Source organism: Oncorhynchus mykiss, chromosome 5 (genome assembly GCF_057628025.1).
Source record: "Oncorhynchus mykiss isolate SJ-2025 chromosome 5, ASM5762802v1, whole genome shotgun sequence".
Classification (NCBI taxonomy): domain Eukaryota; kingdom Metazoa; phylum Chordata; class Actinopteri; order Salmoniformes; family Salmonidae; genus Oncorhynchus; species Oncorhynchus mykiss.
Genome location: NC_143026.1, coordinates 12,725,001 through 12,741,689, shown reverse-complemented (window position 1 = coordinate 12,741,689; position 16,689 = coordinate 12,725,001). Strand labels below are relative to the sequence as shown.

At 43.0% G+C, this 16,689-nt stretch overlaps 1 protein-coding gene across 2 annotated transcripts in view; it reads right to left on the bottom strand.

Annotated features, from left to right (window-relative positions):
• LOC110523216 (nuclear receptor subfamily 6 group A member 1-A) overlaps positions 1–16,689 on the bottom strand; it is a 180,810-nt gene that overhangs the window by 135,032 nt on the left and 29,089 nt on the right. For both annotated transcript variants that reach the window (XM_021601715.3, XM_021601716.3), the window contains exon 2: positions 7,811–7,858. In XM_021601715.3, the coding sequence (XP_021457390.1) occupies positions 7,811–7,858 (48 nt within the window). The remainder of the gene's footprint in view (positions 1–7,810; positions 7,859–16,689) is intronic.

The following is a 16,689-nucleotide window of genomic DNA, read 5'->3' as shown; positions in this document are numbered from 1 at the left end:
CAAAGCTTTAGTGAGTGTTGAGTTAACATCATTGGGATTGAAAATTCTCGTGACAATCTGTCGGCTCAATCAGAAATTACATTTAAAATGGCGCATTGTCCAAATCCGTGTTCGGCTTGAATCCTCAGTCCAGAGGAGGATATGCAGGACTGTGAAGTTTAGTATGTCGCTGTATCAACCACAGAGACACTGACTCTTGATGACAAGATGGATGGAGAGAGTTTGAGCTGTTATCTGTAGCTGTAAGAGTCTGATACTGCAGAGCAACTGACAGACGAACAATTCAATTCAAAATTCTCAGAAGGAAAGGTCAGAGGGGACAAAACCTAACTTGAGATCTGTGCAGTTAACTTGAACTTAAATCAAATCGACAACAACAACAGATTTGCACAAAAGATCTACTTACACATTTGTATGTCAAGTTGAACTATAATCATAGGTAAGGAGGTGAAGAGAGCAACTTTAAAAAAAAGTCTGCCTCTCCAGCGTTCATCCTTTTGACCCTGGCTATCCAGCCTTGCCAACAAGGCATCTATGGCTCTCTGGATGTCCATCCTCACTGTTAGCAAACTGAGCCCAGCTGAACAGACCATGCTCACCCCTTCACCTTTTGACCCAAATCTCACCCCTTCTATCTCAGCAGGGGGTGCACACTTCCTGGCTCCAACCCAGAGGCATCATGGGTAAAGTTGAAAAGGTGAAAGAGGGGTTACGGCGGTCAGTGGGTTGTGTGTGTGTGTGTGTGTGTGTGTGTGTGTGTGTGTGTGTGTGTGTGAGTCAGAGAGAGAGGAAGGGTCAAAGAAGATGGTGTTTTGAAAGCCACAGTTCCATTTTACAACCTAATTGGGCCCTGGGCCATAAATCTATTATTCCACTCAGGACCAACAATGCTGCCCTTTCTGTGGCCTGGAGAGTTTACAGTTCTGTGGGTGGGGGTGGGGTCAACTCCCTCCCCCCCTGGCCCTACTGCTTCAGTTAGTCCTGCCTCCCAAAGGTATACAGCGACCACTAATCTACCCAGTGTGTGTGTGTGTGTGTGTGCGTGCGTGCGTGTCACAGGTGACGGGAGATACGGAGGTTCAAAACTACTAACCTTTGCCCCCCCCCCCCGACCTAGTAAACGAGAGAGTAAAAGGAGGGGTAAGGAAGAGAGACTGGAAAAGAAAGAGAGAAGAACATTTGAACTTCATGTGAACCTGTACCTTAACATTGGACTCTCAACCCTTAACCTAACCGTCACCCTGTTGTGAAAGGACAGCAGCAAGCCTGTGGGAATAGCGCTGGTCAAAAGTTCAGATGGTCAAAGACGTTTGAAGTAAGAGATGCATTGTCTTTGTGTGTCTGTTCATGTGTACACCATTGCCTATGGCTTCAATTGCACCTCTTGACCCCTTATTTTCACTGATACGGGAATGGAAGATATCATGGCTGTTTCAGGAATGAAAGGACTGTAGTTGAAAAAAATTCATCCAGTCGTGGGAATGCAAAATACTGCAAAAAAAAAAAAACGTGACACAGCACTAATACTCCTGATGTATGTTCGGGCTGGGTAGAACAAACGTATACAATACTATGTATACCCAGGACGGGACAGCTACATTTGTGACAATTATTATTAGAATAAAGCTTGTGTGTGACAGAGTTTTTATTTCAACTTTGACACAAACAAAAATAAGCCTGATAGATTCCACATTGAGCACATTGCTTCTGACTGCTGTGAATTACCAGTTTGCACCCAAGGCTGTGGAGGGTCAGTTTGCACCCAAGGCTGTGGAGGGTCAGTTTGCACCCAAGGCTGTGGAGGGTCAGTTTGCACCCAAGGCTGTGGAGGGTCAGTTTGCACCCAAGGCTGTGGAGGGTTAGTTTGCACCCAAGGCTGTGGAGGGTCAGTTTGCACCTAAGGCTGTGGAGGGTCAGTTAGCACCCAAGGCTGTGGAGGGTCAGTTTGCACCCAAGGCTGTGGAGGGTCAGTTAGCACCCAAGGCTGTGGAGGGTCAGTTAGCACCCAAGGCTGTGGAGGGTCAGTTAGCACCCAAGGCTGTGGAGGGTCAGTTTGCACCCAAGGCTGTGGAGGGTCAGTTTGCACCCAAGGCTGTGGAGGGTCAGTTAGCACCCAAGGCTGTGGAGGGTCAGTTAGCACCCAAGGCTGTGGAGGGTCAGTTAGCACCCAAGGCTGTGGAGGGTCAGTTTGCACCCAAGGCTGTGGAGGGTCAGTTTGCACCCAAGGCTGTGGAGGGTCAGTTTGCACCCACAGCTGTGGATGTCACAGTCTCCCCCCCCCCCATGCCCTAGGGTGCCCTACTTTCTCTCAGTGGAGAAGGGAGACAGGGAGAGAGAAAGTGGAAGGTCAAGAAAGAAAGACTGACAGGATAAAGTGAGAATGTGGGGAGAAGTAATTGGGAGAGAAAATGGGAGACAGTGAAAATTAAAAAGATTGAGAGAAATATGTAACGACTAACAGAAGGAGAAAGAAAGACAGATGGGGAGGGAGAGAGAAGGACCAAAAGAAAAAACTATAAATAATTTGAGAAAGAAAGAAAAATGATTTAAGAAAGAATGAGAGAAATAGAGAGAAAGAAAGAAAGAAAGACACAGCTATGGTTGGAGACTCATGCGGTGGGTAGCGGTGGGTGGTTGGTCATGCCAGTCCTTTGTGGCTATGGGCCCTGGTTGGCTGACGGGGGCCTAACGCGGCGTGACAGCATGACGGAGAGGAAACGCAGCCTGGCCAAATGCGTCCGGACACCTGACAACCCCTGTGAGGCGCTCACCTCACACCCGCTTGGGCCAAACGCCTCCCTTCACACACACGTGTAGGAGCACAAACACACGTGCATACACACACACCATCTCTCCTCCTGCACTCCTATTTCCACCTGTCCTTCTCTCACCCTCTTCCTTTACTCTCTTACTCATCTTCTTTCCTCCTCATCTTAAGCCCTCACTCCCTTCCATCCTCCTCTACCCCTATAAGAAATCTCCATTCCATTGCTCATCCATTAGTTTTTTTAGTTATGTATTTATGTCTTAACTGGTTAGCTCAGCTATGCCACCTAGTAGGAGATTAGAACTGCAGCACTGATCAGAAGCAATACAGAGGAGATGGAGAGGGCTAGCTCAGGGTCACGTTAAGAGTGCAATAGTAACATCAATCATTTTTTGTCCAACTGATTATTGAAGGTATTTTGTCTCTCATGTCATTTGGAATGGACCTAAAGTATCCCAACTGTCCAAAGGGAAAGGCTATAAGAGGCATTTAAGATGACGAGCAAGACTAACAAGCAATGTCTGAGGACATGTGAGCTGTTCTTCGTTATATCTATATTCATTCTTTATTCTTCAGTGAAACATTGATGTCCTATAACTGCCATACTGAGGATTCTGAAGTAGACTGTTTCTCTCCTGGCCCATGTGAGTGCAGCTTTCATTCTTTGACTCCAGCAGTGGTATGCCTCCCCCTAGCGGTGATCTCAGTCAGTCTCCAAACACATGTGAATTCTACAAGAGTGATGAAACAGTTTTTTACCTTTATTTAACGAGGCAAGTCAGTTAAGAACAAATTCATATATTTTACAATGACGGCTTACCCCTGGCCAAACCCTCCCCTTGAACCAGGGTCTGTAATGACGCCTCTAGCACGGAGATGTTGTGCCTTAGACCGCTGCACCACTCGGGAGTTGAATTAAATCCATACTGATAGATGATCTAGGAAAGTGCTAACAGTAGAGGCCTACAACAAGGCCTACAACTACACACTAACATGTACAGTCCTTTCAGAAAGTGTTACAACAATTTACCACACCCAAACTACCAGAGTACGTTGGGAAACGTTGTTTTGATGTTTTCAACTCACGCTCAAATTCTCTCTTTATAGCTGCTATAAGTTTAGAATATTCTGACAAATGTAAATTGATTAACTCTAATGAATAAAGTTACATTGATATGGAGGGCTTTAACTAGAATACAGTGCCTTCAGAAAGTATTCATTCCCCTTGACTTAATCCACATTTTGTTGTGTTACAGTCTGAATTCAAAGTGAATTTAGAACAATCTCACCCATCTACACATAATACCCCATGTTTATAGAACTGTTTGCAAATGTATTGAAAATAAAAACATAAATATCTCATTTACATAAGCATTAAGACCCCTGAGTCAATACTTTGTAGAAGCACCTATGGCGATGATTACAGTTTTGAGTCATCTTGGGTATGTCTATCAATTTTGCACATCTGGATTTGGGGATTTTCTCCTATTCTTCCTTGCAGATTTTCACAAGGTCTTTTAAGTTAGATGTAGCAGCAATCTTCAAGTCTTTCCACAGATTTTCAAAGGGATTTAAGTCTGGGCTTTGGCTGGGCCATTCAAGGAATTTCACACTCTTGTTCTGAAGCAATTCCTGCGTGGCTTTAGCTGTATGCTTTGTGTCATTGTCCTGTGGAATGTACACTCCTGTTCAAAAGTTTGGGGTCACTTAGAAATGTTGTTTTTGAAAGAAAAGCTAACTTTTGGTCCATTAAAATAACATAAAATTGAGCAGAAATACAGTGTAGACATTGCTAATGTTGTAAATGACTATTGTAGCTGGAAACAGCTGATTTTTTATGGAATATCTACATAGGCGTACAGAGGCAACCATCACTCCTGTGTTCCCATGTGTTGTGTTAGCTAATTAAAGTTTTTAATTTTAAAAGGCTAATTGAGCATTAGAAAACCCTTTTGCAATTATGTTAGTACAGCGGAAAACTGTTGTCTGATTAAAGAAGCATTTAAACTAGCCTTCTTTAGACTAGTAGAGTATCTGGAGCATCAGCATTTGTGGGTTCGATTACAGGCCCAAAATGGCCAGAAACAAATAACTTTCTTCTGAAACCCAAAACACAGGAGTGATGGTTGCTGATAATCGGCCTCTGTATGCCTATGTAGATATTCCATAAAAATAACAAAAATCTGCCTTTTCAAGGTACAATAGTCATTTACAACATTAACAATGTCTACACTGTATTTCTGATGTTATTTTAATGGACAATTGTATCTAGCTTTTCTTTCAAAATCAAGGACATTTCTAAGTGACCCAAAGCTTTTGAACATAGTGTAAATCTTCACCCCAGTCTAAGGTCATTTGCACTCTGAAGCAGGTTCTCATCAAGGATTTGCCTGTATTTGGCTCCATTCATTGTTCCCTCTATCCTTACCAGTTTCCCAGGCCCTGCTGCTGAAAAGCATCCTCATAGCATGATACTGCCACCACCATGCTTCACGGTAGGGATGGTGTTAGATGGGTGATGAGCTGTGCCTGGTTTTCTCCAGACATAGTGCTAGGCATTCAGGCCAAAGAGTTACATTTTTGTCTCATCATTCCCCAGAACCTTTTGCCTTATGCGCTCAGTCTTCCACCTGTCTTTTTGCAAACTCCAGGTGTGCGGTCATGCGCCTTTTTCTCAGGAGTGGCTTCCGTCTGACCCCTCTCCCACGAAGCCCAGATTGGTGAAGTGGTGTAGAGACTGTTGTCCTTCTGGCTGGTTCTCCCATCTCAGCCAAGGAACTCTGTCATTTTGTCAGAGTGGTCATTGGGTTCTTGGTCACCTCCCTGACCAAGGTCATTCTTGCCCGGTTTCTGCTTGGTCAGACAGACAGCTTTAGGCAGTCTGGGTAGTTCCATATTTATTTTCCATTTCCCAATAATGGAGACCACTGTACTCGTGGAAACACTCTAGAAATAGTTTTGTACCCTTCCCCAGATATCTGCCTCATCACAATTCTCTCTCTGAGATCTACTGAAAGTTCATTGGACTTCATGTTATAGTTTCTGTACGTACATACACTGTCAACTGTGGGACCTTATATAGACAGGTGTGTTTCTTTCTAAATCATGGCCAAACAATTGAATTGGCCACAGGTGGACTCCAATCAAGTTGTCATCAAGGATGAGTGAAGGAAATTGGATGCACCCAAGCTCAATTTGGAGAGTCATAGCAAAGGGGTGTGAATACTTATGTAAATGAGATATTTCTGAGATATTTCTGTATTTAATTTTCAATACGATTCCCCAAAAAATCTAAAAACATATTTTTACATTGTCATTATTGGGTCTTGTGTGTAGATGGGTGGGAAAAAACTATTTAATACATTTTGAGGTTGTAACAACAAAATGTAGAGTAAGTCAAGGGGTATGAATACTTTCTGAAGGTACTGTACCGTAGTAGATAATAGTGAATTTGATTTTAAAATCTTTGATACCTCACAATCTCCTTTTGAACTAAATGGTCAAGGTTTTTACCTAAAGGGAGGAACAAAGCTTGAACAAAGCTCATGCTGAGTAACCTCCATACCCTTCCATGGAGAAACCTCAACTACCTCGTACCCCTGCACATTGACTCAGTACCGGTACTCCGTGTATATAGCCTCGTTATTGTTATTTATTGTGGTACTATTTTCTAACTTTTCAACTATGCATTGTTATGACAGGGATTGTAAGTAAGCATTTCACAGTCAAGTCTACACCTGTTGTATTCAGCATATATGACAAATTAAATTGATTTGATTTTAAACATCAATAGAATAGCACCACTGCAGAGAAAATCAATCAAGTTTACAGAAGGGCAGGCGGTTCACACAAACCAAGGAGTACCTGATGAGGGTGCATTCTTAAAGGGACAAGATACTACAATAAAAAAAAGAGGCCCCCCTGTCACTATTTTGGTAAACAGCTGAGGGATGGGGCTGGAGAAAAGTAACCAATCATAGACAGAGCTACGGATGCAAAGATTATATACAAATTGTAGTTTAAACAATGTTTTGAGTTTTTACAACATGTGTTTACAATTAAAGTTAAAATGCAGAGAACGCATTATGCAGTGAATTATTCTAATGTTTATTTATGTGTCAAGTCATCCCATAAGGGATGGGTTGTCAATTGGAAACGAAAATAAAATTGCATTAATTAATTCATGCAGTGCATTTTTGGGGTTCTGAGAATGAATGAATGATGAACTTACCTCATGTGGCATTTAGAAGATATTTATATATATATATATATATATATATTCAATGATTAATGGGTATATATATATATATACCCATTAATCATTGAAAATATAGAATTCATTTAAAAGTAAAAAAATGTATGCAGATTGTTTTCACATTTGATCACCTTGTGCTACTTATTATGGATTGCATTTGAGAGATTCAGAGGACTCAAATACACATTCAGCAGATACACATTCACTTTGTACACAGTTGTGAGCTACAGTTCTGCATGACAATACAGAATGGCACTGGATAGGGAAAGGGAAGGGGGATACCTAGTCAGACTGTACAACTGAATGCCTTCAACTGAAATGTGTCTTCCGCATTTAACCCAACCCCTAAGAATCGGGAAAGGTGCGGGCGGCTGCCTTAAATTGACATAGTAGCGAGACCAGAGAAATACCACCGTCTATCTGAGGAAAAGGTTTGTGCTACATTACAAAACAGGTTTTAAAAAGTATCCCTATGAGCAAAATACTTTGAAAATAAGTTGAAAGATCTTGTAATCACTGGAGTTTCTCCCCCAACACAGGTAACCAGAAACTACAATTAGGACTCAACACCAGATGGTGCCAGTTAGACTACTGCAACTACAATCCCTCACCAGACAAAATGTAATTTACCACAGTGAACCATTATACTCAGGTTGTAATTCAAATCGAATCTGTGTGTTAAATTACAATTTAACAAGTAGAAGCACGGTAGACACACACACACACACACGACAGATTGGATCTCTGTGCTGAATATATTCTAGTGAAAAAAGGAGTCTTTCACTTACCCATCCCATCGCTCGGTTCAGCATGGAGACCGTGGTCTGCATAGAAGCCTGGGAAGAGAGATGGACTTTAGACTTTCACACTATGAATTTAGTTACATTTCTCCAGCTCCATTCCTCAGCTTTGTAGCAGCCTAAGTAGCTAGGCTGTTAGGCAGAAACACAAATTCAGTGGCTTTACAATTCTGAGGCAGGAGTAAAAAAAAATATATTTTATATAGCACTTTTCATTAAATATAGAATGTGTTGTTTAAAGATATTCTGTTCCAAGATGTATTTGTACTTTAATTGTTTTGATCCCTACTAAAACAAAGGCGATACTATCATTGTTGCAGTGAGGCTTAGGCTTAATATATCCAATATAAAATTGAGCAACACAAGAAATGGTCACTATAAAGCAGACAAGTCAACTTAGAAGTCGTATGTTGTGCGAATCAAATAGGACAGTGTGTGTGTGTGTGTGTCTGTGGTCACACTATTAGCCATCCTGCTTCATAATCACATACATTATGTTCTGCAATAGGCTCTCTACCTCCCTCCTTTCTCTTTACTCCGACACACGTTTGCCCATCACTCACAAAAATCTCTGTCAAAGAATCTCACACACACACACACGCGCCAAACCCCCACAGAGACACACAGCCATGGCCCTCCCCCACCTGGGTAGCAGGGTTAACTGAGTGCTGTCTAGGGAGACCCTGTTGAAAAGAAGAGCCCATCCCTCATAAGTTTCTTGCCCTCTGGGCCCCCTCTGCCCCCTCTCCGCCCAAAACCTTGTTTGTATTTGGGCTTATACCCTGCTGAGCAGAGGGCGCCTGGGTCCCGAGCTGGACCTTTGCGCATCAGAATGGAAGCGCGCGTGTGCGCATACGCACACACACACAAACTCTCTCCCTCCAAAAAAACATCTGCCTAATCCTCTTGTTCCTCACTCTAGGGAAACACCGGAGCTTTTGTCCTCCTCCTTTTGTTGTGTTTAGTTTCCTTTTGGTCTAATGTCGCCACGCGTCCCCCGCTCCCCCTTTTGGTCTAATGTCGCCACGCGTCCCCCGCTCCCCCTTTTGGTCTAATGTCGCCACGCGTGCCCCGCTCCCCCTTTTGGTCTAATGTCGCCACGCGTCCCCCGCTCCCCCTTTTGGTCTAATGTCGCCACGCGTGCCCCGCTCCCCCTTTTGGTCTAATGTCGCCACGCGTCCCCCGCTCCCCCTTTTGGTCTAATGTCGCCACGCGTCCCCCGCTCCCCCTTTTGGTCTAATGACGCCACGCGTCCCCCGCTCCCCCTTTTGGTCTAATGTCACCACGCGTCCCCCGCTCCCCCTTTTGGTCTAATGTCGCCACGCGTCCCCCGCTCCCCCTTTTGGTCTAATGTCGCCACGCGTCCCCCGCTCCCCCTTTTGGTCTAATGTCGCCACGCGTCCCCCGCTCCCCCTTTTGGTTTAATGTCGCCACGCGTCTCCCGCTCCCCCTTGGTGGGCTGATGTCACCAAGCGTGCCCCGCTCCCCCTTGGTGGTGGCTCTCTGACAGAAACACTAAAAGATGCTGGTTAAGTAAGGCTGACGCAGTTAGTTCTGCTATCTGTCTCTTTTGATTGTCTTTGAGAGAAGAGGACCTACTGGGTTTCTATTTTGCTATTAAGGTTTAGCTGACGTCCACTCTGGAGGGAAGAATTTGTGGAGAATCTAGAATTTGCTGACGGCTCCTGTTCATCCAACCATGGGTTTCAGATACCTGGGATAACGTTAACCCTATTCATCAATGTGTGGATTCAAAGGAACTCAAGAAAAGAATGTTTAAACTAAAAGAAACTGGACGTCCTACTGTCAAAGAGTATACTTTTTAAAAACACAATATTCAAGTACGAGCCATATAAAACTGAAACAAATGTGAAGTAAAAATGTACAAACTAAACAAAAGTGTGGATAAACTGTAAATACTCGTGAACAACCTGGGGGAAAAAACAGGGGGGCGTAAAAAGAGACGTGAAACAAATTGAAATGAATGAGAACCAAGTAACCATGAACCATGACGTTCAGTGTTACTGCTTATATACTTCCACAAACCAAGAAAATAACGAATATCTATTTTGCTACTCCGGGTGTAATATTCTACAGTACAGTAATGGGGGAAAAACTATAAAAATACAGCGAGGACACACAGCATTGAAAGACAGCCAATAGGGGTACACAGTTAGCCTTCACTTGAGAGAGAGAACGATGAAAAGGGAGCGAGGGACAACAAGAGAGGTCAAAATGAACTGCCATGAGAGTTTTCCACCTCAATTTCCGAGGCCCGATGATCCATCTATCCTCATGTTCCAATGGATTGAGCCCCTCAAGATCTCCAGTTTACATCCTTCTACCTCACACCAACATCTTCTCATTCCCTACAGGGCTTGGCAATGGATACAAAACCAGTAGAAAGAAACAGCAACTGATCAAACAATAAACCATGACAAGGAACACCGGTTGAGACCACGCTCAACAAACTCTGTTGTGGAAAACTGTACCATTGTCGCATTTTACAGAGAAATGTGAAAACGAATGGACAAAAGTCAGTGAGTATGATTGAGCACAGATACCTAGGAAAAAAACATCTAGGCAATTGGCTCTCTCTCATCATCAAATCTCTACCACAATAAGTACAGACAGCTTTCACTAACAGACCATCATAATGAAAGGCACGTTTTCCATTCTCTATTCTACTCAAACACATCAAATATACACCTATTCCAGTTTATAAGTCAGATTGTGTAAAAGAAACATTTGGAAAACCATGAACAACTAAATGACAAATAGAACTTATGGATTTAAATTATGTATTCATTTGTTTACACTATTTGTCCAGACCATGCACAACTTGTATTTTCAACCACTCCACAAATTTCTTGTTAACAAACTATAGTTTTGGCAAGTCGGTTAGGACATCTGCTTTGTGCATGACACAAGTAATTTTCCCAACAATTGTTCACAGACAGATTTTTTTCACAAAAATGCACTGTATCACAATTCCAGTGGGTCAGAAGTTTACACACACATATAGATACATACATATATATATTTGAAGTGAACACCCTCTACCATCCATCTGCACTTGCAATACTTAAGAAAATGTGTTTTTAGTAGCAGTCTGGTTAAGAGGTAGTGCTACAGACTTTCTGGACCACACATTCATCCAAAAGCTCACTCAACTGGTCCTCTCTTACATGCACCACTTTCTATCCAACCCTCCTAATTACAATTTATCTCCAATCTTCACCATTGTCTGAAAAAAATATATATATATTTTTTTTTAAACGGAAAGGACAGAACTAATTACGCAACAACCATTTTTTTTTAGATAATGTTCTTTCTTAAAATCCCCTTCAACCACAGTGCTTATCAGAGTGGATGTTGTTCTCCAGGACACACACTCACCCATCATGATGACTTTCTGTCAGTGTGGCTGTCTCCTCAAGACTCCCTCCGACACCATCTGCACTCAACACTGAATAGTGAACACTGCCCTCTGTCTGTCTAGCTGGGTCTGCCCTGCCCACTCACATAATCACTCATTCACTCACTCACTCCAATTGACTCTAATCATCAGTCAGGCAGGATTCTGCTCTCGGGTGATGGGGGTGATGGAGACCCCCTTCCCATGCACACACACACACACACCAGCTGCCCGTTGCTGAGCCGACACGTGCCGGCTGCCCCCCGACACACTCCAACGAACAGCAGCATATGTTCTTTCAGAAAAGCGTGCGCGCAAGACACACAGACTTCCAAAGAAGACACATAAAGCAGAGAGCAACCGGCAAATAATCTTATTGACTTCAGCAGTGCAACTCTCTTCCTTGAAAAAGGATGAGACTAAACACAAGACAACATAATACATGTTTCTGACCATCACACAGACAACAGAGGACAAAATGATAAAAAATAAAAAAAAACTCAAGGTTTTTGCATGTTTTCTGGCACAGAATTGATTATGTTTCCTCCATGCATCAAAAATGTGAGTGTTGCCATCTCTAACACCACCAAGTGATGCCGAAACGCATATTCGTGTTAGAGGCGTGACTACAGACCCTGGTTCGAATCCAGGCAGTATCACATCCGGCCATGATTGGGAGTCCCATAGGAAGGCGCACAATTAGCCAAGCGTCGTCCAGGTTTGGCCGAGGTAGGCCGTCACTGTAAATAAGAATTTGTTCTTAACTGGCATGCCTACTTCAATAAAGGTTAAATTTATTGAAGGTTGAATAAAGGTTGAAATTTATTACATTTTTAAATGTAATTTTTAATTACATACAGAGCAGCAACATCAGCCCCTTGGCCCTTTTGAAGGACTTCGGATAAAAAAAAGATATATAATATACACAAACAAACATACAGTTGAAGTCGGAAGTTTACGTACACTTGGGTTGGAGTCATTAAACCTCGTTTTTCAACCACTCCACAAATTTCCTGTTAACAAACTATAGTTTTGGCAAGTCGGTTAGGACATCTGCTTTGTGCATGACACAAGTAATTTTCCCAACAATTGTTCACAGACAGATTATTTCACAAAAAAAACACTGTATCACAATTCCAGTGGGTCAGAAGTTTACATACACTAAGTTGACTGTGACTTTAAATAGCTTTGAAAATTCAAGAAAATTATGTCACGGATTTAGACGCTTCTGATAGGATAATTGACATAATTTGAGTCAATTGAAGGTATACCGGTGGATGTATTTCAAGGCCTAAGTTCAAACTCAGTGCCTAATACCGCTCAGGAAGGAGACGCGTTCTGTCTCATAGAGAATAACGTACTTTGGTGCGAAAAGTGCAAATTAATCCCAGAACAGCAGCAAAGGACCTTGTGAAGATGCTGGAGGAAACAGGTACAAAAGTATCTATTTCCACAGTAAAACAAGTCCTATATCGATATAACCTGAAAGTGCTCTTAGAAAGGAAGAAGCCACTGCTCCAAAACCGCCATTAAAAAGCCAGACTACGGTTTGCAACTGCACATGGAGACAAAGATTGTACTTTTTGTTGAAATGTCCTCTGGTCTGATAAAACAAAAAAAATAGAACTGTTTGGCCATAATGACCATTGTTATGTTTGGAGGAAAAAGGGGGAGGCTTGCAAGCCGAAGAACACCATCCCAACAGTGAAGCACGCGGTGGCAGCATCATGTTGTGGGCGTGCCTTGCTGCAGGAGGGACTGGTGCACTTCACAAAACAGATGGCATCACGCGGCAGGAAAATTATGTGGATATATTGAAGAAACATCTCAAGACATCAGTCAGGAAGTTAAAGCTTGGTCGCAAATTAGTCTTCCAAATGGACAAAGACCCCAAACATACTTCCAAAGTTGTGGCAAAATGGTTTAAGGACAACAACGTCAAGGTATTGGAGTGGCCATCACAAAGCCCTGACCTCAATCCTATAAAACATTTATGGGCAGAACTGAAAAAGCGTGTGCGAGCAAGGAGGCCTACAAACCTGACTCAGTTACAAAAGCTCTGTAAGGAGGAATGGGCCAAAATTCACCCAACTTATTGTGGGAAGCTTGTGGAAGGCTACCCGAAACATTTGACCCAAGTTTAAACAATTTAAAGGCAATGCTACAAAATACAAATTGAGTGTATGTAAACTTCTGACCCACTGGGAATGTGATGAAAGAAATAAATCATTCTCTCTACTATTATTCTGGCATTTCACATTCTTAAAATAAAGTGGTGATCCCAACTGACCTAAAACAGGGAACACAGTCAAACGTTTTCGTTGCCTGCTTTTCCCTCACACTGGGGTCCAACTCATCACAAACCATCTCAATTGGGTTGAGGTCGGGTGATTGTGGAGGCCAGGTCATCTGATGCAGCTCCATCATTTTCATTCTTGGTCAAATTGCCCTTACACAGCCTGGAGGTGTGTTGGGTCATTGTCTTGTTGAAAAACAAATGATAGTGGGACTAAGTGCAAACCAGATGGGATGGAGTATCGCTGCAGAATGTTGTGGTAACAATGTTGGTTAAGTGTGCCTTGAATTCTAAATAAATCATTGACATTGTCACCAACAAAGCAACATCACACCTCCTCCATGCTTCACAGTGGGAACCACACATGCGGAAATCATCAGTTCACCTACTCTGCGTATCACATAGACACGGCAGTTGTAAACCAAAAATGTCAAATTTGGACTCCTCAGACCAAAGGACAGATTCCCACCGGTCTAATGTCCATTGCTCGTGTTTCTTGGCCCAAGCAAGCCTTTCCTTCTTATTGGTGTCCTTTAGTCATGGTTTCTTTGTAGCAATTCGACCATGAAGGCCTGATTCACGCAGTCTCCTCTGAACAGTTGATGTTGAGATGTGTCTGCTACTTGAACGCCGAAGCATTTACTTGGGCTACAATTTCTGAGGCTGGTGACTAATGAACTTATCCTCTGCAGCAGAAGTAACTCTGGGTCTTTCTTTCCTGTGGTGGACCTCATTTGCCAGCTTGATGGTTTTTGCAACTGCACTTGAAGAAAATGTAAAGTTCTTGAAATTTTCTAGATTGACTGAACGTCATGTGTTCGATCGGTTTCAAGTCTGGGCTCTGGCTGGGCCACTCAAGGACATTCAGAAACTTTTCCCGAAGCCTCTCTTGCATTATCTTGGCTGTGTGCTTAGGGTCATTGTCCTGTTGGAAGGTGAACCGTCGCCCCAGTCTGAGGTCCTGAGCGCTCTGGAGCAGGTTTGCATCAAGGGTCTCCATTCCTATTTCCCTCGATTCTGACTAGTCTCCCAGTCCCTGCAAAACATCCCCACAACATGGTGCCAGGTTTCCACCAGACGTAACTCCTGGTATTCAGGCCAAAGAGTTCAATCTTGGTTTTATCAGACCAGAAAATCTTGTTTCTCATGGGCAGTGTCTTTAGTTGCGATTTGGAAAACTCCAAGCGAGCTGTCATGTGCCTTGTATTGAGTAGTGGCTTCCCTCTGGCCACTCCACCATAAAGGCCTGATTGGTGGAGTGCTGCAGAAATGGTTGTCCTTCTGGAAGGTTCTCGCATCTCCAAAGAAGAGCTCTCTCAGATTGACCATTGGGTTCTTGGTCACCTCCCTGACCAAGATCCTTCTCCCTTGATTGCCCAGTTTGGCAGTTCCAAACTTCTTCCATAGAAGAATGGAGGAGGCCACTGTGTTCTTGGGGACCTTCAATGCTGCAGACATTTTTTTATACCGTTCCCCAGATCTGTGCCTCGACACAATCCTGTCTCTGAGCTCTACGGACAATTCCTTCGACCTCATGGCTTGGTTTTTGCTCTGACATGGACTGTCAACTGTGGGACCTTATATAGACAGGTGTGTGCCTTTCCAAATCATGTCCAATCAATTGACTTTACCACAGGTGGACTCCAATCAAGTTGTAGAAACATCTCATGGATGATCAATGGAAACAGGATGCACCTGAGCTCAATTTTGATTCTCATAGCAAAGGGTGTGAATACTTATGTAAATAATGGATTTCTGCTTTAAATACATTTGGCAATTTCTAAATACCTTTTTCGCTTTGTCATTATGGTGTACTGTGTGTAGATTGATGAGGGAAAAAAAATATTTTTAATACATTTGAGAATAGGGCTGTAACGTAACAACATGTGGAAAAAAGGAAGGGGTCAGAATACTTTCCGAATGCACCATATATTTACTTTTGGGGAAACTCAGTCGAGGTCTCAACTTACTGTTGCAAGTTAGAATAGTAGAATACACAACGTGCAATTTCAAAATGTGAATCCCAAGTATTTCTCTTGTTATGTCAGTCACTGATAGTCACTCAATTAAGCCATGTCACCTAACAAGTTTTTAGATTGGTAAAGTTATTTTATCGACCAGTTATCTAAACGTAATAATCATGGTCGAATGCATGTGTTGGTACGCAGACCTGGGGGCAACTACGGCCCCTCATGATGAATTCAGATCCACCCCCATCAAAGTTGCCCATCCCTGATATAAAGTGTGTAACTATTTTTATAGCCTACAGCTAACTCTCTGTTAGTCAGCACCTCTACTAACTTATTGGGATGTGCGCCAGCTCATGCTTTTCACTAATCAAACATCTCCAGCACCACCCAGCTCCAGCACCACCTAGCTCCTACTCCAATTATGCACTAATAGTGCCTCCCACTTGGAACCAAGAACAACCAGTACATTGGAAAGAGATATGACAGAATCAACATACCATAACCCCCTCATAACATGTAGTATAACATTAATTAAGTAAGTATGACTTAATCTAATTTAGTTAGTATAATGCTTGTGTTTAAATTACCACTAAACAGGTCATTTAGTGACTTCGGCAGGTTCACCTTTCTCATTGACCTTGGAGGGTCTGCTTGTGGACTACAGATGTCCCTAGACATGAGGAGGACCTCACACAACAAAGTATGTAACTCTGTCTGTCTTTCACCTTTGACACACACACACAGTTATAGAGAGATCATCCTCACTGCATGTAACAAGTGTCGAGCGGGACTATCCCTATCTGGTGGCAGGCATGGACAGGGCGGTCTCTGGTGCCCCTCTGTCGACCAAGCGGAACAGAGACCATCTGGGCCATGCTACACACACACACACACACACACACACACACACACACACACGTGCACCTTGCTGCTTGTGAACATAGCTTGAAAGATCCAAAGCAGCCATTAAAGCCATGTTGTTTGACTGCTGGTGAACAAATCATTGATTAAAAGGAGGAAATAAGGGTGCATTTGAAAAGTATTCAAAAAAATGGCTTCAACGTGGGAATTTCAAAGCCAAGAAGACATGCCTTTTCCCTCCAAGGGAGGAATAGCTGCTCCTCGGAGCTCAGAAAGCCTGAGGATTTCACCGACATCCGAGGAACAAGCAGCTCATCCAGCC